This window comes from Nyctibius grandis, chromosome 6 (genome assembly GCF_013368605.1).
Source record: "Nyctibius grandis isolate bNycGra1 chromosome 6, bNycGra1.pri, whole genome shotgun sequence".
In the NCBI taxonomy this organism is placed as follows: Eukaryota; Metazoa; Chordata; class Aves; order Nyctibiiformes; family Nyctibiidae; genus Nyctibius; species Nyctibius grandis.
Window position 1 is genome coordinate 16937320 of NC_090663.1, and position 20546 is coordinate 16957865.

Genomic DNA, 20546 nt, shown 5'->3' on the forward strand with positions numbered 1-20546 from the left:
AGAGGACTGGAGAACTTGACAGATGAAGAAGGGTTGAAAGAATTGGGATTGTTCAGCGTGGAGAAGAGACAGATGGGAGTTGAACAGTCTTCCAGCACTTAAATGGTTGTTATAGAGATTATGGAGATTCTCTTCAGTAAGATGCCCAGTGACAAGAAGCAATAGGCACAAGCTGCTTCAGGGGAAACCCATACAGGTAAAGAAGAAATTCTTCAACATGAGAGCTACCAAACTTTGAACAGGTTGCCCAGGAAAGTGGAGGAACTCCCTGGAAATCACCAGGCTTGACGGGCCCCTGATCATCTCATCTAAGGTCCTGCTTTCAACAGGAGCTTGGAGCAGATGAACTCCAGAGCTCCCTTCTAACCTAGGCTTTTCTATATGATTCCATAAGTATCAAGGTTTTGTTCTGACTAGAAAACACAAAACAAACAAAAATACTCAATGCTACTAGAAATATATCATTTTCAGTTAGGGCTCCAGACTGAAAAGCAGACTTGCCATGTAGTTTTAGTTCAGTTTCATCAATGCATTCTCTCTCTGTTCACCTTCACTGAGGACTTTCTAAGATACTGCTATGAACTTTGTCAGTAAACATAGATAGAAACAATTAGCTGATTTTTGATGTCTTGTATGTTATGCCTCAAATTGTTGATAGGCATTTATTCAATGCAATCGTATTTATTTACAAACCATGTATACTATATGCTGCTTCCCCAAACGCAGTGGGAAGCAAACAGTAAGAGACAGTTTCTTTACTCACAATTTCAAGCACCCCTTTCTCAGGGTCACATTGTAAGAGGTCCTCAGACTGATGGGCTTCCTTGGTCCCTTTTCTGTGCATTTCTGTAGTGCTCCTGCCCCTTGCACACATCCACACAACCACAATAAAATTGATCCCATTATTTTCAGGACACCAAAAAAATTCCTCAGATGGTCTAGCTAGGGCCTTGCCATGACTAGCACACAGCCTGCTCTGGAGAGAACAGCTGAAGGCTGGAAACTATTGCTAAGTAAAAGGAAACTTAAATATTTTGTTTCAGTTTGCTTGCACAGAAGGCCTGAAACAGCTTCAAAGTGACGGGGTACAACTGCAAAACCACATACTTATATGCTTGTAAAACACTGACCTAACCATTGCATAACAGTGATTACCTTGTCAGCACTATGCAAAAACCTCTGTATTCTACATTAATTACAAAATAGATAACTTAGAGAGTTCTACTGGTAGCCAAAACCAGACTCATCTTCCATTTGCAACGTTTCAAGAGTGAGCTCACAGGAAAGACTTTTTGAACTAATTTTGCTCACTATCTTGGGTGAATATACAGGGCCATGCTTTGATGAAAACAAAAAAGCAGTGCCAGGAGAAAAATTGGCAAAGTAGGAAATAAAGAAAATGGCACAGCCATGCTACCTTGTCACCCGCTTCGCTTCAATTCATGCCCACGTGATGAATGTATACTTTATTAATGATAAAAAATTGGTTATACTTGTTGGAACAAAAAGTAAACAATATTTTCAAAATTGGAGACCCTATTTTCAAGTCTAAAAGAAAGGTAAAAAGCAGGTAAAAAGAATATGAAGCAGAAGAGAAGCACCACCATTGTACACAACATTACCCAGGGCAAACCCAAATATTCTGGTTATCACAGCAAGGTATCGCCTTGCTGTATCCCTCTAATAAGCCTGCCCTGGAAAACCTTAATATCCAATGGAAGCCCTCATAGGCATCTCTCATAAAAGGCTCATGACAAGAAATACAAAAACCCAAAATTTTGGTAGAAGCAATACATTCCCCTAATGTCTTCCTCCACGCTTCAAAAACAGAAAGGGGAGAGCACGCTTTTGTTCAACCCATGCTGTAATTCCCTCATTAGTAATACTGTTGCTGACAGCCCTGATGTCCTTACTTAAGGAGGATGTTTGAAAACTTGAAAGAAACTACAGGAAAAACTGGTGATACAGAAATCTTGCCTTACGGTTAAAAACTAAAGCACCTCAATGAGATTTGCTTAACAACAAAAGAGGGCTGAGATGCCTTGATCCCAGCCTTTAAGTATTTTCATTGAATAATGTCCAGTGCTAAAGGCTTTTTTAATCCAGCAAAGATTCAACAAGTTAAGTCAAAGCTAAATTCAGACCACAAATAAAACACTTCACCTGAACAGTGAGTGTTGGTATAGATGTGGTGGACTCTTTGTTCTCTGAACTCTTTAAATATGAACCAGGCATCTTTCTAATGAAGTTCACCTTGAAATAATGGTCTTCAAGCAAGACTTACAGAGTGATGCTCTGTGGTCAATGCTAAGGTTGGACTGGATTACATCACCAAAATGATCAGGCTCTTCTTGTCTTACAGTCTAATGCAGCAATTACATTGGGACATGCTTGTAATTCACTCTAAGCACATTTTGTAAATAATTATTAAAGCGTTACTACACCCTTACAGACATATTGAAAGTTATTTTCATGTAAACGGGCTACTTTTGTAGAGAACATTTTGGCTACTGTCATAGGATCCACGTATTTAAGGAATTACAATTTAACTGGGACATAGGAAAATCCACATACAGAAATCCAATGGCTGACCTGCTCATTGCTAGCTGCAGAGGTCCTACAGAGACTAAAAAGTATTCAAGCAATTCTCCAGTGTCATATTCGCCTGAAACCCCAGCTGCTTTTTATGAGAGCTAAGAATCTCTAATATTCTACCAGTGTTTAGCTATTGGGTATATTAGTTTATAAGGCTCAGCAAAGAAGGGACCCTGTTTATTAACCTTTCACTAAACCCCTCACAAACTCAAACACTGGCGAGAGAATAAGAGCAAACCCCACATGAATGTTATCAGGAAACATATATATTTATTACTTTCTGCATACTCCAGCACTTGACAGTCTACTTGATAACCATTGAATTTTCACTGCTTTCACTGATTTAATCAACTCCTTTTAGTTCAGAACACGAATGAGCTGAAAAGTGAAGAGACAAAATAAAATTCCCTATCATAACACATTTGTCTTCATACAGAATTCACCAGCATAATTGCGCCCCTATAGTTCTGATGGCGTAACTCCCCATGTTGAATTCTACAGGCATTCGTGCAAGATTAAAAAGCATCCAGAAGGCATAATTATACTACTATAGTCTCTGGTAAATTTCCTCATATAAAGAAGACCTTCCAACGAAAATAAAAAGAAAAGCCCTTTGATTTCCTAATGTAGAAATTTTATGAGGTTTTCTGCTCTTCAGTTACAACACACTATATAAGCATCCACAAAAAAAAAAAAAAAATTACAAACATGAAAACAAAGGTTCCTCAGATGATTCATTTTGACTGACCTCCGGTCAAAGCACATTGACCCAAAATGATATCACAGTTACTGAAGGATATTTACCAAGGTTTGAGAATTTTTAGAGATCTAGGTAATTTTCCTTTTTAATATCATGGGTACAATTGATTTGTGGCATATGTGATCATCAGTTTTGCAAAGTGGCTTCTGTAAGCTGTACTTAAGCAGCAAACTGTTTTGTGCCACTGCATAAAAATGGATCTGAGCTCTCAATACCATAATGAGAGAGGAAATAACAGAATTACAGTAGGTTTTATATTCTCTGTATAAAAGATGAACATAATAGGTCTGATCTTACCCTAGTTCCTTCACCTTGTAGCTGTGTGGTTAGAAAGCACGACTGCCAGTGCTCAGAGTTAGATTAAACTTACAAAGAAGCTAAACATATGAAGGTAGAGGAGTTAACGATTAAGGCTTCCAAGCAACCATAATTCTTTTAAGTAAAACTGTGCATAAAGGGTTAAAAAATACAGAGTCTGCAGAAATAAACTAAATGTAACTCCACATTTCCCTCAGGTTCTCATTATAGAAGAAAATTAAGGTTGTCTGGATGACTTTAACCATGTGTTTTCTTTTTTAATATATTTCAATTTATTGAAGTGCAATATTTTCAGTACAGTTCCTAGGTTTCAATTATTTTTTTGTATAGCTAATGCACTTCTAAAATATTTTAACATGAATATTCTAATACATTCAGCTTTTACGTAGTTTCTTGGCAGGGACTTTTCTTGGATTTAGTTTCTTTACAATTAATAAAAATGTTATACATGAGCACTAAGAGAGAACCACAAGGATAATATGGTTTTAGTAATCAAAATATACAGGGTGAAACCAGCACATTGCTTTTCAATTTCTTCGTATTATCATAATAGCATGAACGGTCAGAAGTGATGAAGCTTAACATTGATTTACAATTGATCATGAGATCAGAGATGTAAATTATTATGAGAGGACTCAAGACTTCTTGTTTCTGAGTCCCAACTAGAGCTAGGCTTACGAAGAAGGATGAGGGAGACCAGCAGGAAAATGAGTGAAAGCTTCAGTATCAGTCATCCTGCAATGTTCAGAAATGTAATTTAATAAGTTAAAACAAACAAAAAAAAAAAAGCTGGGGTGGGGAAGGTAGCTGGGACATGACTAAAAGCAGCCAAGTGTTGAGAGAGCATTCATCTGCTGCACGGCAGAGCTGAGTTCAACTCTGCGTTGCCTCCAGGCCTGCCTCTTCTACCTCCCAGAGGCACAGCCTCATCGCCGGGCCAGTCCCATCCTTACTGCCACGGATGATGCTGGAGCATTTCACAAACGATGATGCACACCCACACTAAATGGAAAGGAGAGCATCTTACCCTCAGCGACCTAGCTGCTCCTCACTGGCTGTGCTCAGATATTGCAATCGCCAGCCTTAGAGTTGTTGAACCTCACTTTGGTTACTGGATATATAATTAGTCACAACAATATGGTTAAGGCTTTTCTTAATTTTAATCTGTATTTCTTCAATTCTAGCCTGTACATAAATGTTTGATTAATTTTAGTTCTATGGTGAATCTGAAGGGTCTGTACTGCTAATTTCTTAGATAATTCCATATTAATTAAAGCAGCAAATTTCTTACAGAATCTGTTGAAAATAATTTTATTGAAACAGTGGGTGGTGTTGTAAAATTAGTGAACATCCATCTTACACTCAAAGAGGAAATAAGGTCAAGTACAAGAGAACGTATTTTCACATATAAATCAGCTTGCCTTTGCTTTTAGTACAACACAGATGCTACGGCTCAGAAGGGGAACCTGCCCTTCTATCACCTTTCAGAGGTTTAATTGGTAAACTTTAATAAATCTTCCGGTAGCAATTTAAAGCACACACTTTAACAGCCTGCTGAGGTGCAAACATCTACTCCTCCTCTTTAACTTGCTATGTGGTCCGCACGCTCCCGCAGAGGGGCAGACCCAGCTACAGACACATGTTTGCTTCCTCCTGCTGCATCTGCAATATGGGCTACCTACAGGGTTCAACAAACTCTATTTCAAAGCCTCCTTGCTCAAAAATTTCCAGAGTCTCCTTAGGTCTCCTACCTCATCTCCTAAATACAGTCAGACTACAGTAAACAACCCTTCAAAACAGATTATTCCAACATGCAGTTATTCTTAGCACAAGTCAGTTACATGAGTTTCTGGTTTTCCAATGATCATTGAGATCATTCCTTAAAATTTCTGGGAGCCTCCTACACAACAATATTCAGGTACGTAAATGTACACTGAACATTCGTGCAATTAGTAGAGATGTCTCACGCATTCTTTAAAGCAGAACCCAAACCTACCCCCACAGCTGTGAACAACACCTTCATGTTGGTAAACAGTGGCAGCTGCATCTGTACTGTACAGAGAAAACATGATGAGAAAATACTGTGTTCTGACTATAGCGGCACACACTGCTGAACAAACTCTTCTGCACACAGCACAGAGGAAAAAATCAGCAGTAAAACCTTAGTATTCTCTACCCTTGGAATAATTTCGGTTTATGTCCTAGTAATTTAACCAAATTAACCAACCATATTGTAAGGACTGTTAAAAATGCTATCTGAGACGTGAGTGCACCAGCAACAACACAAGCTTTAAAATCCTACAAGCCATTTTGAGAATTAAACAGAGATTGACAGTATCTCTATTTTGTTGTGCCAACTTTTTGAACACTTCGCATTTGTCATGAAACATATGATGGTGTTGGCAGCAGTTCCCAGTTAGCACTGGTCCCTTTTGTGAAAGCCACTGCCTAAACAAAGAACTAGCTATGGTCTCATCCTCAACAAATTTGAAGTGTATTTGCTCTGCTGGTGAATTATTGCTATCCTGGACAGGAGATGGAAAGCGTGCAGGATTCTGTGGCACACAGAAAAAAAGCTCTTCACAGTTTTGTAGGCTGTACACACAGAGCCATTCTATCACTTTTCAGCAACTCCAGCTTACATTATATCTGCAGACTTACAGTAAGATGAGATAGTCACACTATTTAAACCTTCAAACAATCTACGCTGCAAATCTGCCAGCCTCCTGTTCCTCAGAATGTTTCATCTCAGCTAAAAATTATCAGTTCAGAGGGATAAGAGCACAGAGGTATACAGCTGACTGTAATGCATTCCACCAGACAGCCTTTATGAATTTTTTAGCTGAACTTTCTTCTGTCCTTGTTGTTCTTGCCAACCATATGCAGAACATTTTAGAGACAATAGCAATTCCCTGGAGGTTTTCAAGCACTATTCAATTCCCAACAATAAAAAAAAAATATCCTTTTTCTAAACTGTTTCATCTCATATTTTCCTTCATCCTAAATTACAACTAACACCCAGAACTTGCACTGCATAGCTGAGAAACTAGCAGAAATTGCCACATTAAATTAGCAGAGCAGAAGCGGCAAACTAGAAATAGGATTTCATTCACTTTAATTCACTAGTTGGTTGCCATAAATACTCGTCTGTAAAACATGGAATTCTGAATACTCCACAGACATTATTTTCCTTTCATGAAGATGTTTGTTTACTTTGGCAGTGATTCTCTTGGGAGAAACTCTAATGACTTCCACTACCAAAAAAACCCCAAAACAAAAAAGAAACAGAAACTGCCACTAGCAAGCAAGAAAATATTGGTCTAACGTGATGGTTAAACTTCAGGGCAAAAAGGAGAAAATCACAGAGTGAATCACTCCTTTGCATTCTTGTGACCAGAACCCCTATCCTTCAAGTCCAGCAGGCAGCATTGCTCTTGCGATGGAAGTCAGGCTTTGAATAAGAAAGCAAGCTGCCCATCTCCTGTGAACTTTAAGATTTTTAGCTTTAAAAACAAACAAACAAAAACACAACATGGGCATGGGAAGAACAGAATAAAGCAAACTATCTCAATCCCTGATGTTAAGTTTTCCTACTGCTTTTAATTTCTTCCAACACACAGTGATCTAACAAAGGTTTCTTTCCCAATTTTGTTATATCTGGACAACTAATATTTTTTTCTCTTAATGAGAAAAAACAGTAGGAAAAAAGGTAAGCTACTGTGATTCAACAGACTGCTCACTGCTGAAAAGACTTGCCTACCTCCTTCCTAAGAATGCATGATTTTCAAAGTTTAAAAAAAACAAGAACAGAAAAACAGTAAAAGAAACACATTGATATATGTCTTTTTCCTGTGAAATGTCAAACCTCATCATCTGCTTCTCTATACGAATAACCTGCAGTCCCAGACTGTTTTCCACATTTCCATGGGAGGAAAAAAGTCATTAACAAAAATCAACTTTAAGGTTAAGAGGAAGTAGTTCTAGCAAAAGCACATGAATCATATATTTTTGTTACCAGTTAGAACAATGTGCTGTTCCTGGAATGCATATGCAAGCCCGTTTCAAAGCTTAAACTGAGGAACGAAGTAGACATATGTCATAGACCACAGGACAGCACACCGTGTACTTCCCTAAACAGCCTGATCACAGGGAAGAGCGAGTCAGATCCCTTAGCAGAGCCCTTGCGAGCGGTGCAGGACAGGCAGAGCTACCAAAACAGGGTGCTAACAAAGAGCCCAGGAAGAACAGAAGATGTGGAAAGAGAGAAGGAAAGGTAAAACAGTAAAGAGAAAACAAGCAACTGATATCAAAACACCTGATTTTCTTGTAGCTGTAGAGCCTTGGAAGAGGGGTCAAACAGAGTAGTAAATCACTGTAAATAGTGAAAGGCCTATAAATATTGTGGGCTGTGGAAAGAACAATTTGTTGCATTACAAGCAGCTGGATGAGCCTCTATGCTGAGCCACTCCACAAGAAAAAGGTTTTTTGAAGTCAGTACTATCTGTAGCCACATTTACTTTTAACTACAACATGCAAAAATTCACCAGAAAAGCTGCTTTTAGTATTGGAATGAAAGCAAAGACAATTTTCATGTGTACATGTTATTTGCAGCCCATGTTCAAAATCACAGCGCCGTGATTTCCAACTAGCTAATAGGAGAAAAATAGCAGATTCTAGCAGCAGTCAGAGTGGTTTTCCTTTTTATACATTAGGGTCCTGATATTCTGGTGTTCATGCTAATTTACAAAATGAGGAAGCACTGAAGTAACTCCGCATGCACATAAAAGTCTGCATACTACATCTAAATTTTTATCAGTTTCATGATTTATTATATGTTCCCAAAAACTGTAACACTTGTTCAGCGGTGTCTGATTAGGAAAATATATGGATCCTACCCCCAAGAACATATACCTTTTAAAGAAGCTAAACCCACAGACCGCTCTGAAGCAGACAGCATCTCAGCACAATCCCTTTCAGCTCTTACAGCTGCTAGAAGTTTTTTTGTTCAAGCAGAAAAATAGGATGGTGGGCCAAAATCCTTTCTCATATAATAATATCCTGTCACTAACACTGGCCAATAGCAGGTCTTATTCTCCTGGGTTTATAAAAAGGAAAGAACTTAAGCCGTGCATGGCAATTTCTAGAAGAGATGATAACCACTCAAGGACAAAATTCAGAAGCTACTGCCTTGATGATCCCTTTCACATCACCCAAATGGCAGCCAGAAGGGCTGCTTAGTAATCTTTACAGTTTATTTGATTTGTCTTTATATAGTGTTATTTTATATAATTTATTGTGATTTGTCTTTGTGTTTTCTCTTCTATAGCATTGCTAGTTCAAGTTGCCACACAAAATTTAGCACATAGTGGATGATGCAGAACACAAGGCAAATAAGATGGTCATTGTCCTTCAGGCACTGACAAACCCACGAGAGTTGTCAGCCCCAGCTCTGCCACAGGCCTGCTAGGTGAAGTGGATGCCTGGCATGTTTGTTGCAATGAACACGCAGAAGCAGGTTGATTAACGGCCACAAGAACCATAACTGAGGTACAGTTGGTTCTACCGTACTGACAGCTTATTTTGCAACATCTGTTTTTTTCAATTTATGTATTATGCACAGCGATATTGCATATGGCTTGGCATTCGCTTCTTGTAATGTTTGTTGTCTAGTCTAAGCAACTCATCCCAGCTCCGTGACTCTCTCAGTTCCCCAAGTCATTCTGATGAGGGGGGGCTCTGCCAGTGTGCTCTGTCCTTCAGGCCCAAGCGTACGGTCGCTTTCCCATTACAATCAGGGAACATGGGTCCAAGCACCCCACTATCCCCTAAGGTCTGGAAAGCCAAATCTAGGAAGTTCCTGAGTTGCAAATGGTTGAGGTAACTGAAGGAAGCATTATACATGCTTAGCCTGTTCTTACACACTTCTTTAGGCATCTATTTTCGGACACTATTACCTTCCTACTAGCCCAATACAAAAAAGTTCTCAAACCTTCCCTGGAAAGGGGAATCTAAGAGAAAAGAAAGCAGGAAGGAATCAAGTGATTTCAAGGGAGAAAAAACATTAAAGCAAGAGGGTGTAAAGGCCAAATGGTCAAAAATCAAGAAACTGGGAACTGGAGAGAGAAAACAAACAGCACCAATGACAGTACTCAGCACTTCTTGATGGCACCAAGGTGCCAGTTAAGAGACCTGATTTTGTGGAGAAGAAGCCAGAATTTGTGGCCCCAGCATACACCAAGGGTCTATGAGGTCTATACTACCAGAGGCATAAGAGACAGGATATACAGCCCGAAGGATTCTTGGTTTGACTTGGTACAGCTGTTCTTGCTTGTATCAGAGTCAAGAAGTATATGCCGCAAGACCAAGGAGCACCAAAGACCTCCTGGATTCTGCAGCAAGATATAGCCATCAGCTTTCCTCATAATCAGCAGAGAGAGATCAGGTTTCTTTCTCTAAAGGTACCTACATTCGGGTAGGATGAATCATCCTTTGGTAGCACCTGTCTTGTGTTTGTAGAAGATTAGGCAGCTAATACAGAGCGGATGCTTACTTTTTACATGGTTAAAAATAGATGAGATTCACCCCATGGAAGTTGTTTTAATAAATATGCATGTTTGGGGTAGGTAGCTACCATGGTAGAGATAAGCTGTCATGAAGGATATGAGTACCCCAGTCTTTCGGTCAATTTACAAAGACTACTCACAGATGCCACGATTGCTGTTTTGAAGGAAGAATTGCTAGCATTTGGACTTGATTTAAAGGTGAGCAACAGAGAAGCGGACCGCTTACAAAAAAACGAACTAAATGAGTTTCTACAGACTTTGTAGAAATAGGTAGCTGCTTACAGGAAAGTCACAGCGCAGCATTGCTTCCACCCTTGCTAGACGCCTGAGAACGCCCCAGGTAGAGGACAGCTTCTGTTCAGGCTTGCACATAACCGAATGTCAGGCGTACGACACGAATGCAAAGGGAAGCCAGATGCTACCAGTTCTGCAGCTCACAAAACTAATGTTTATGAGGACCGTGCTGTGAAGCAACTCACCATTCAGAGAGGAACCATTACTTGGCCAGCAACATTTACTCAGCCTGTGATCATCTGTAGGGCCTTGGTCTGCACTCTATTTTTTACCACTCGTAAGACAAACGGCTGCAGTGTTCTTAAAACAAATGCCAATATAATGAATAATTCTGGAGTACTAAGCCATAATACAGCAAAGATGAGTGTGTATCAATTATTCTTCTATGCTGCAAATGTATCTTCATCTTAACCCTGCAAGATGGCATGGATACCCAAATACACATACCCACACAGGTTCATGATCACATCAGAGATGACTGCAGATGCTGAACCAATCTTTTTTTTTCCTCTACATTCTATATGCGCTTAACAAACACATACAGATTTAACAAATAAGAACTGTTACACTGGGTCAGACCAAAGGTCCATCGGCCAAATGGAAAGCAGCCATCCAGTCTTTGACAGTGGCCACTAATGGATGCCTAGAGAAAAGTACAATAGGTCAAGCATATAATGGCACTTCCCCAATGTACTCTCACATTCAATAGCCGTGTATTAATTCTCTCACTGCTGAACTACGGCTTTCACAGAGCACAAAGGGAGCTCACTTATTTTAGTGTTTTCAGGGAGATCTACATCTATAACAGTGGTACATCTATAGTTGCCAAACTATTTTTGTTTGCATTAAACAGCTGCCAAGAGCTGTGCTTCCACTAGACGGAAAAGGCAAAACCCCACCTTTAATCCTGTCCGCCCAGGAAACACCTCAGGAGGCACCACCACGTGCCACCACACCTCAGCGGGGGCTTGGCCTGAGCTCTTGTGGGGCTCTGAGGAGCCCCAGAAATGAGTGGCATGGTTTGATGGCACGGTCTGGGTGGAGAGGAAGGGGCGACCGACCGATCCAGCTTCACCCGGGAGCTCCGGCACCCCGCACCGCGGGGCCAGGAGTGCCCAAGGCGGGCAGAGAGACCCCGCCCCCGCATCCCTTCCACCAAGGGGACAGGAGGCCGCAGCGGTGTCACCCTGGGCCCGCCCCTCCAGCCCCACAAGGGCCGAGCAGCTGCGAGGCGACAACGACCCCCAGGTCCCGCCAGCCAGCCCCACCGGCAGGGCGCCCGCTGGGGAACGCCGCCAGCGGGGGGCGGGGACGGGGGCGGGGAGAGGGGCGGGGCTCCCCGGCTGGGCCTCGACACCCGCCCGTCTCGTGCCGCCGCGCTCGCGCCCCGCCCCACCCCACCCGCCTCCGCCCGCCCGTGGCGCGCGGCCGTGCGTCAATGCAAACGAGCGGCGCGCGAGGCGAAGGGGCGGGGCGCCCCTCCTGCCCGAACGAGTGCCCGCCGGGATCGCAGGCAGCGGAAGAAACCACCGTCCCAGCCTCCGCCCACCCTGGCTGCGGAGATAAAAGCCAGTCGCACCCGCTGCCGCAAAACGAAGTAAAATCATTTCACATCAGGTATTTTCCGCTTGAGGGCAGATACGTCGTCGAAGCCTAGTGAGCGCCTTCCTCACCCAGAAGGCCAGCAGATCTTCAGGGCGTTAGTTAAAGGCTGTCACCTTCCCCCCCCCCCCCCCCGCTTAAGTGGTAGCGCTCACCCGCCTCGTCGGCGCCGTGCGCGCGGTCGTTGGTCAGCGCGGCCACCCCCACTCTCCGAGAGCAGCGCGAGGGGCGGGCAAGGGGGGCGGGGCAACGGGCGTAATGCATTATTCATGAGGGGGCGGAGCCGCTGGCTTATTACTAAGGTCGTTCCGACGGGCGGGCAACGGGGGTTGTGACGTAACGATGACGAATGTTCCGACATTCTTAAGGGCGTTGCAACCGGCTCCGAGCCGGCAGTGGGGGCGGGGGAGGCGGCTGGGGGGTCGAGCGGAGACCCGTCGTGGAAGCCGGGGCCACCTGCCGTGTGGGGGTAGTGGCGGCTGGCCGGCCTCCCCGCCGGTGCCAGGCCTCGAAACGCCCCGCTTTCCCCCTGCGCTACGGTGTAGCGGCGGGGCGGGGGGGGCGGACGGAGGAGTTACCGGGGAGCGGGGAGAACGACCTGTCCGGGGGTATTTACGGTGATCTAGCGGATTACTGGGGTGTGACTGCGGGCGGGAAGGGCCGCCCCACCGGGGGTCCCGATAGAGGAGGGCGGGGGGGGGAAAGCCCTGATAAAAATAGGATTATTTATTATCAAAAGGCTCCGGTGTTTTTGAAACCAGTATAGCGGGGACTGTGGCTAGGAAGAGGGCTGTATTCTACAAAGTGGGTATTTTTTGGCTTATGTAGTGGTTTGCGATAGGCGGGTGTTTAACACCCCCCCCCCCCCCCCCCCCCCCCACCACTTTCCCCGAAGATTATTAATGATCTTTGTCTCTTCGGGGGTGGGGAGCGCACCCCGCCGCTGCGCCGGGGTCAGGGCAGCCCCCCTCCCCTGCGTGGGGGATCGCAGCCGCGGGCTCCCGCAGACGGCGGCCCCCAGCCCGCCCTTGGGTGTAGGAGGCGCTGGCTGCGCCGGCTCCTTCCCCTCCCTGGCAGCGGCGGCAGCCGCCTCTCAGTCCTCCTCCTCCTGCCCCCTCTCACCCGCTGTAACCGGTTCCTCCGGTGGCGGCGGCGTGTCCGGTGGGTCGCCGCCGCCCTCTCTGTTCCCCTCGGTCGCCGCTGCTGCGCATCATCAAAACATGCAGGACGAGCTGCTCCTGGGGGTGACACAGCAGCAGACAGGCAGCGAGAGGCTGGGCAGCAGCCCCGCATCAGGACACCCCCCTCTCGGCAACCCCTCCTCTGACTTTAAACCCAGTCTCAGCCCCCACCAGGATTTAAACAAGCAGCAACCGCAGCAGCAACAGCCGCCGCCTCCTCAGCTGAGCCAGAAGAGGAAAGAGTTTAAGCAGCAGCAGCAGCAGCTCAGCAGCCCAGCCCAGCTCGGCAGCAGCCACCCCCTGAATAACCACCACCCCCCAGACTATCATCACCACCCCCCTCAGCAGCGGCAGCAGTTCAGCCACCCCACTGACAAGTACCAGCAGCAGGAGCACAGGCAACAGCAGCAGCAGCTCCAGCTCCTCAGCGCTCACCCCCCGGAGCCGCCGCGGACGGGGGACTACCCGCACCACCGGCCCCTCAGCCCCGCCGAGCACAAGGGCGGCGCGGACAGGGGGGGTTCGGAGCGGCTCGCCCCTTCCTGCCCGGGGGGATCGGTGTCCGCGGACCCCAATGTGGGGGTGGCCGCCGCCGCCGCCTGCGTGAATCCGCCTCCGTCTCCTCCTCATCTGCAGGCGCGAGCCAAGCTGCCCCCCATGGAGTCCCCCCCGAACAGCCACTTGCTGGGCAGCCCCGGGAACCTCCTGCCCGGCGGGCTAGGCTCTGGCTTCAGCAGCCTTCAGAGCCCGGAGATCCCCAGCCCCCATCACCAGAGCGGGGGCGGCTCCTCCTCGGCGGCTTCCCCTCCTCCTCCGCCGCTGCCCGGCTTCGGCACCCCCTGGTCGGTGCAGACCTCGTCGCCGCCTCCGCAGCAGACGCAGCAGCCTCCGGTCTCCAGCGGCGGCGGGCAGATCAGCGCGATGCCGCCGCCGAGCCCGGAATCCGAGACCAGCTTCTACCCGGGGATCCCGTCATCGATCAACCCCGCTTTCTTCCAGAGCTTCTCGCCGGTGTCTCCTCACAACCCCTGCGCCGGGCCCTTCAGCAGCCCCTTCTCGGCCGCCGCCCCCCCGCCGCCGCCGCAGATGAATTTACCTCAGCAGCAGCAGCAGCAACAACAGCAGAACCGGAGATCCCCTGTGAGCCCCCAGCTCCAGCACCAACACCAGGCGGCGGCCGCCGCCGCCGCCTTCCTGCAGCAGAGAAACTCCTACAACCACCACCAGGTATCGGGCGGCGGCGGGAGGGCCGGGCAGCCGCGGCGAGGCGGCCGGGAACCCGGACGAGCCGGCTCCGGAAGGGAGCCCGGGGGGAAAAGGGGGAGACCGGGGCGAGGGGAAGCCCGGGGGCGGGGGACAGGAGGAGGACGCAGGGACGTGAGGGGGGGCTCCGCTCCCCTCGGTTCACTGGTCGCGGGAGCCGGGAGGTTTCTCTCTCCCCGCTGCCGGCGCCGGGCGAGGCTGCGCGGCGGTGACAGCCCGGCGAGACCGCGGCGGCGGAGGCAGGGCGGGGCCCAGCCCGGCCGCGGTCGCCCTGCCGCGCTCAGCGGGCTGAGGGCCGGCGGGAGGGAGGGCACCTGCGCCTCCCGCCCGGTGCCGGGCCAGGCTGGAAGGCGGCCGTAGGGGTCGGGCCGGGCGGCTGTTGGCAGCGGCCCGCCCCGCGCCCGGGCGCTGCTCCCCTCCCGTTCCGGGTGGCAGGTGGTGGGGCGGCCGCTGAGGCCGCGTCCCCGGGGCTGTGACCGGCCCTCCTCGGTGCGCCGTCGGCTACCCGGGGACGTCGTTTCTCTTGGGGATGAGAGGAGAGGGTTTCCCCTTATAAAAGAGGGTAAACTCCCCTTTTCCCGTCAAGAAGGGGTTTCACCGTGAAAATCTCCACCGTGCGCCCCCGCAGCCGCCCGCAGCGAGCGCGGTGTCCCCGGAACAATGAGCCTGACAGCTCCGGCCGGCGCCGCCGGTGCCTCCTCCCCGGGAAGCCCCTTCCACAGCCTCAAGCCTGCCCTCGCAGCCCCTGGGCGTGCGCGGTCGGGTGGGCACAAGTCACCGAAGGTAGATTCAGACGGGAAAGCTGTCAGCGTTGTCGCTTTTTGAGGAGTTCTGCCCGAAATTACTTGAATTTGTAGCCAACGACAGCGCTGTGTTTCGGGTTGCCGTAGTTCTGCTACCAGTTTTAATCAAGCGGTTTAACAATCCCGTGTTAAAATGGAAGTTTACCTTTCTTCCTGGAACAAAATACTTGTAAGAAATCGGAGAAAAGCAGATCCACGTTAATATTACCTGCCAGTGCATTATAGCCAGATCTTGCTCCCATCATCTGCTCGCTTATGAAAGGCCGAAGTTATATAGGCCTCATCTTAATTTTTTCTTTCGTTCTAGTGTTAAATCCTGTCAGTTTTAATCGGTAGAGCTGGATTTGTGAAGCATTTGTATCAGAACTGGAATCTTACATTAAGCGTGCCTGTCCAAGAGCTGATTTGGATGCATCGTGATTAGGAGCTAGTTGTTCTTAACATCTATAATAATCCTCTTCAAACAAATTCCAAAGCAATTCTCCAGCAGTGAGGTGTACAGGAATTTTCTCTGTTACAAGTTGTAGGTAAACTTAAAACAGAGCCATGACAGCATAGCTAGCAATATTAGAGGCTTGCTAACATTTGGTATTATCTCTTAAGGTTTGTTTCACAATAGAGTGCCTGCCTCTCCCAAAATTCCAACCAAAGTGTTCAAGTTTTACAACATAATTATCTATAATTATATAGAATGGGATGTTTTCCTGATTACTTGAACAAAAATGGCTTTAGCGGGTTTGTTTATTTGTTTTCGGGGCTGGGGCTGGGAGGGGGGTGTGGGGGTGTGGTGTGTTATAATTTTATCTTTCTGTCTTCAGAAAGTTCCAGTTTATCTAATACATAACATATTGACATGCTTTAAACTTTTAAGTTATTAGAATTGCAAGCTGAGGGTTGCTTGCAGCTTAGCTTTGTAGATAAAAGTACTGCATTTTGACTTCACAGAAGAACTGAATTTACAATAGCGCGTGTGCACACACACACCCCATTTCTGTGTTTGAGAAAAAGCCTTTCCAAGAACATTCAGTTTTGAGAACACTAAAGATAAATACTGTTCTTCACTGTCAGTCAGGCTCAGTGGGTCCACCTCTTGGTAGTATGACAACCACTGTAGGTGACTTTTCAGCACAAGCTGTAGCTGAGGAATAAAAACTTCTCATCCTGTAAATTTTTCCCTCAAAAGTCTGCTTACATTTTCATATTGAGGAATATAGTGCACCTGTTAGATACAGAAATACTTCATACCAGTCTAAATAGGAAAAAAAAAATCCTCAAAAAACCCCCCAAGATTCCACCCCGCAGAACTCCGCAGATAGTCCTGTTCATTACTCCAGAAATGCTTGAGCAGTGGCTTCAGAATAATGCATTTTAATGTGGAAATGTTAAGATAGCTCCTTCAAACAGATCCTCTGTACAGTAATCAGTGCTCTTTTTGCTCTTATATGGTAATACTGGGACAGTGATACTCAAAATAATGGGGGAAAAAGTCAATCTGCCATCTGAATTTTAATCTTTAGATTTCTTCTCATTGTAGTGAACTGCTACTACTTACTGAGTAGAAATAATTATTATTAGTAAAATAATAATTAGTAATAATTTTAAAAATTGACCTCTTTGAAATTCTTGTGTTCTTTTTCCAGAGAGCTCTCTATATAATACCAACTAATTTATGACTAAGTGGTCTCAGGTTTTACACCCTGGAATTGTTCTACTGCATAACTTTAAAGAATGCTGCCAGTTACTAAAATTATAATCTAAATTACTTGCACAAGTACTGCAGGCTTTTTTTGGGGTGCATGGGTGAGTGGGAATTAGAATTTTTTTATGATGCTGTGTTAAGCTTTCTTCTTTGCCTCAGTGATGAATTTATATACTATCAGGAAAGAGTGCTTTATAGAAATCTGTGCATTGATTACTTGGTGGTTGGTTGTTTTGGGTTTTAATTTTTTTTTTTCCAAAGAAGAAAAACATTTCAAATATTTTCAAAATAATATAAATTAATCTTTCTTTTTAGCCTCTTCTGAAGCAGTCACCCTGGAGCAATCAGAGTAGCGGCTGGAGCACAGGAAATATATCCTGGGGAGGAATGCATGGCAGAGACCATCGTAGAACTGGAAACATGGGAATTCCAGGAACTATGAACCAGATCTCTCCTTTGAAGAAGCCCTTTTCTGGTAATGTCATAGCTCCTCCTAAATTTACTCGCTCCACTCCATCACTGACACCAAAATCGTGGATTGAAGATAATGTTTTCCGAACTGACAACAACAGTAATACTCTCCTTCCTTTACAGGTAAGGATGGTATATAACTGGTGTGTTCATAGTTATGCATAGCATTTTGGCATCATTCATTTTGAAGGAAAATCAAACAGTGGTTACAGCACTGATACTTGGTTTGAAAATTGTATAGTTCTGTATTATTTTTAGTCCTAAATTGCAACTAACCCCAATGTATTCAGCAATGTGTGATTCTTACAATTAAGAATATTAACTATCAAGAAAGATAGAAATTGTAGCCGCTGATGCAGTGATAGAGCAAAATGTTTAATCCAGCAAGTATTTTCTGCCTATGGTAATGCTCATATTCTTATAAATCCCTTTAAAACTCTGATTTTCTTTTTTTTTTTTTTTGTTCGCTTGTCCTTGTACATAGGTTTTCTTACTTTTGTAGACAGCTCCGAGTCTGTCCTGTTCATCTTTTAGTGGTATTCTAGGCTGACGTTCGCATGTTAGTGAGATTTTTGTCCTCCACATTCTAGCAACTTTTATGTTATGTTTTGGCTGGAAGCCCTGTGATTTAGAAGTGTTAAACAGGAGGATTTGTCTTAGAACTAAAGGTCTGGGTTCACCTCCTGAATTTTGGCAGTGACATCTTATGTGACTTTAGGTAAGTCACTTAACTTAAGCCTCAGTTACCTGTTGGTAAAATGTCATTTTTCCCATTCCTGCCTATATTCATTTAGTCATAACATTTCTCATTAGTGGAGACCTTTATTATTTTGGATCCCAGTCTCAGTTGCCATTCTGATTATAGTTTTTGCATGATTTTTTTTTAAGTTGCAAAAAAAAGCTTGAGCAACTCATTTTAGAAACGATGCATTTTAAAACAGAAAGCAAATTATGCCGTTAATTCTGTACGTTCTTTAATTTTCGTTACGCCTGTGTCAGCTTCATTTTTTTGTCTCACACAGAGCTACTGTATCCCAGAAAAGTAAAAAAGATAATATGCAGAGAAGATAATTAAGAATGTTTCTTTATCTCCACGTAAGACTGTTATAGTTGGTTTTTGTTAGGTTTCATACAGAGTAACCTAGGGTTTCATTTGTCGTAGTTGTGACCATATTTGAGTTTGTACAGCTGTATTTGCATCAGTTAGCGAGCTAATCCTTATGTAGCTGTAATAGTGGCGAAAGAGTGCTCCCTAGGACCCAATTTTCCACTAGACTTCCCATTTTTCTTACCATTTTGCTGTTGGAGTTCCATTTGGCACAAGAGGCTGTGTCCCAACTCTATCCAGGCGAGCTCTGATACTTGCAGTATTCTTGAGGCTAATGGTGACTTTTGGATATACCTAAGTTCTGCTCCAAGTGTATGCATTGGATCTGAAAACTTAAGAGGATTTGCCTATACTGTGAAGACCTGTTCCATTAAGTAGTCTGACGAGCTGGACTATCATAGTTGAATAGTTTTTGTATGGGTGGAAAGATGGAAAAAAAGGTGCCATTCTCTATGTATTCGACCTGATCTGTTAAGGAAAACAGATTACAGATAGGTAATGCTTTGTGGTGGAGGGCTCCAAGAATAGTTGAGAAAGTAAACACTGAAATGTCTCCCGAAGATAGTAGCCTAAGGAACAGGGTTAAAAATATTAATGCCGTCATACGTTGAAACTCCAGTGACATATACATTGGAATTCATGCGCAGCTAAGCACAAGTTGTGAATATGTTTACTCATTCAATATGCCTTACAAGTCAGTATGACTATTACTTTGAACTTTCAGAAGCTTCTACAGCGATCATCTAATATAGACAAACTCATTTTATGTCTAAACAAGTCTTGTGCATTCCAACTATAATCTAAATAATTCTATCTAGTAGGTTAGAAAAAAAATCCTTGCAATTTAACTGTATAATAAATTACATTAATATTTCCATTTGGAGTTGTTTGGTCTTTTGGAAGAGAGTGCCAAAGAGAAGGTGGGCACACTTAATTGTTGTTGGACTTACCTGAGAGCACCAGAGCCGCCAATTAAATAGACCTGTTTGTCTGCCTGTATTTATGCTGTAGATCCATCTATGCTTGAATCTCCCTTACATGTATAAAGCCAGTTGCAGAACACAGTAAAATTACTCTTCTTTGAAGGGTTGGAGTGTTACCTACTGCTATTGTGGAAATACTAGCTGATTCTGTAAATTCCTTTGCTACACTGAAATCATGTTCTTATTTTTCAGTTATTATACTGTTGTTATATGGTTAATTCCTTGTGACTGTTACATTTTGCAAGTCATAATGAAAAAGTTAAGTAGAGCTTGGAGTTCATGCTTCTTTTCATCAGAACTTGAGTTGGCAATTGCGATGCTGTCAAACACCCATCTTGCTAATTTGTACTGTGCTTGTCTCCTTCCATAAAAGGCTGAGGTATTTAGATTGAGGATTCTTAAAGATACAGTAGCAATTTTAGATGATATTAAAAAATAGCAGTCATTAAATTTTGTGCCATTTGGAAAGTCTTCTACGTACACATACATGCTTTCGTGTAAGTTACCAATTTTTTCCAGGCTTCCACAGAGCGAACGCATCTTAGCGTGTGTGTTGAATACATACTGCATCATTCACAGTTTTGCAGAATACTTTTCTGCATGATCACACATGTTTGTTTTAACTGCGGTAGTCATTTTGTATGGCAGGGGACAAAGCACCTCTCCTCCAAACTTTAGCTAGCTCAAGCTTAGCAAATGAAAACAGCTTAGAAAAGCCAGTGTCTTCATAGACTAACTTTCTGGAGATCATTAATGTTGTGCAATTTTTTAAAATGCTATATATTTTTTGCTAAGGCCGAATGTCATTCAGCAGTGTGAGCTGCTCATCCAGTTTCTGTAAAACATGTACCTGATGCAAACAAGATAAGCCACACAGGAATCGTATACAAATTCAAAGCTTTTGCC

The 20546-nt window shown here is 44.7% G+C and overlaps 1 protein-coding gene across 2 annotated transcripts in view; it reads left to right on the top strand.

The window, feature by feature from the left end:
- Nucleotides 1-13063: 13063 nt before the first annotated feature.
- The window catches only part of CPEB2 (cytoplasmic polyadenylation element binding protein 2), a 55939-nt gene continuing 48456 nt past the window's right edge, over nucleotides 13064-20546 (top strand). Inside the window, exons 1-2 of one of the 2 annotated variants that reach the window (XM_068403399.1) lie at nucleotides 13064-14540; nucleotides 17394-17672. In XM_068403399.1, the coding sequence (XP_068259500.1) occupies nucleotides 13353-14540; nucleotides 17394-17672 (1467 nt within the window). In that variant the 5' untranslated portion in view covers nucleotides 13064-13352. The remainder of the gene's footprint in view (nucleotides 14541-17393; nucleotides 17673-20546) is intronic. The other variant, XM_068403398.1, reaches the window with a different exon arrangement.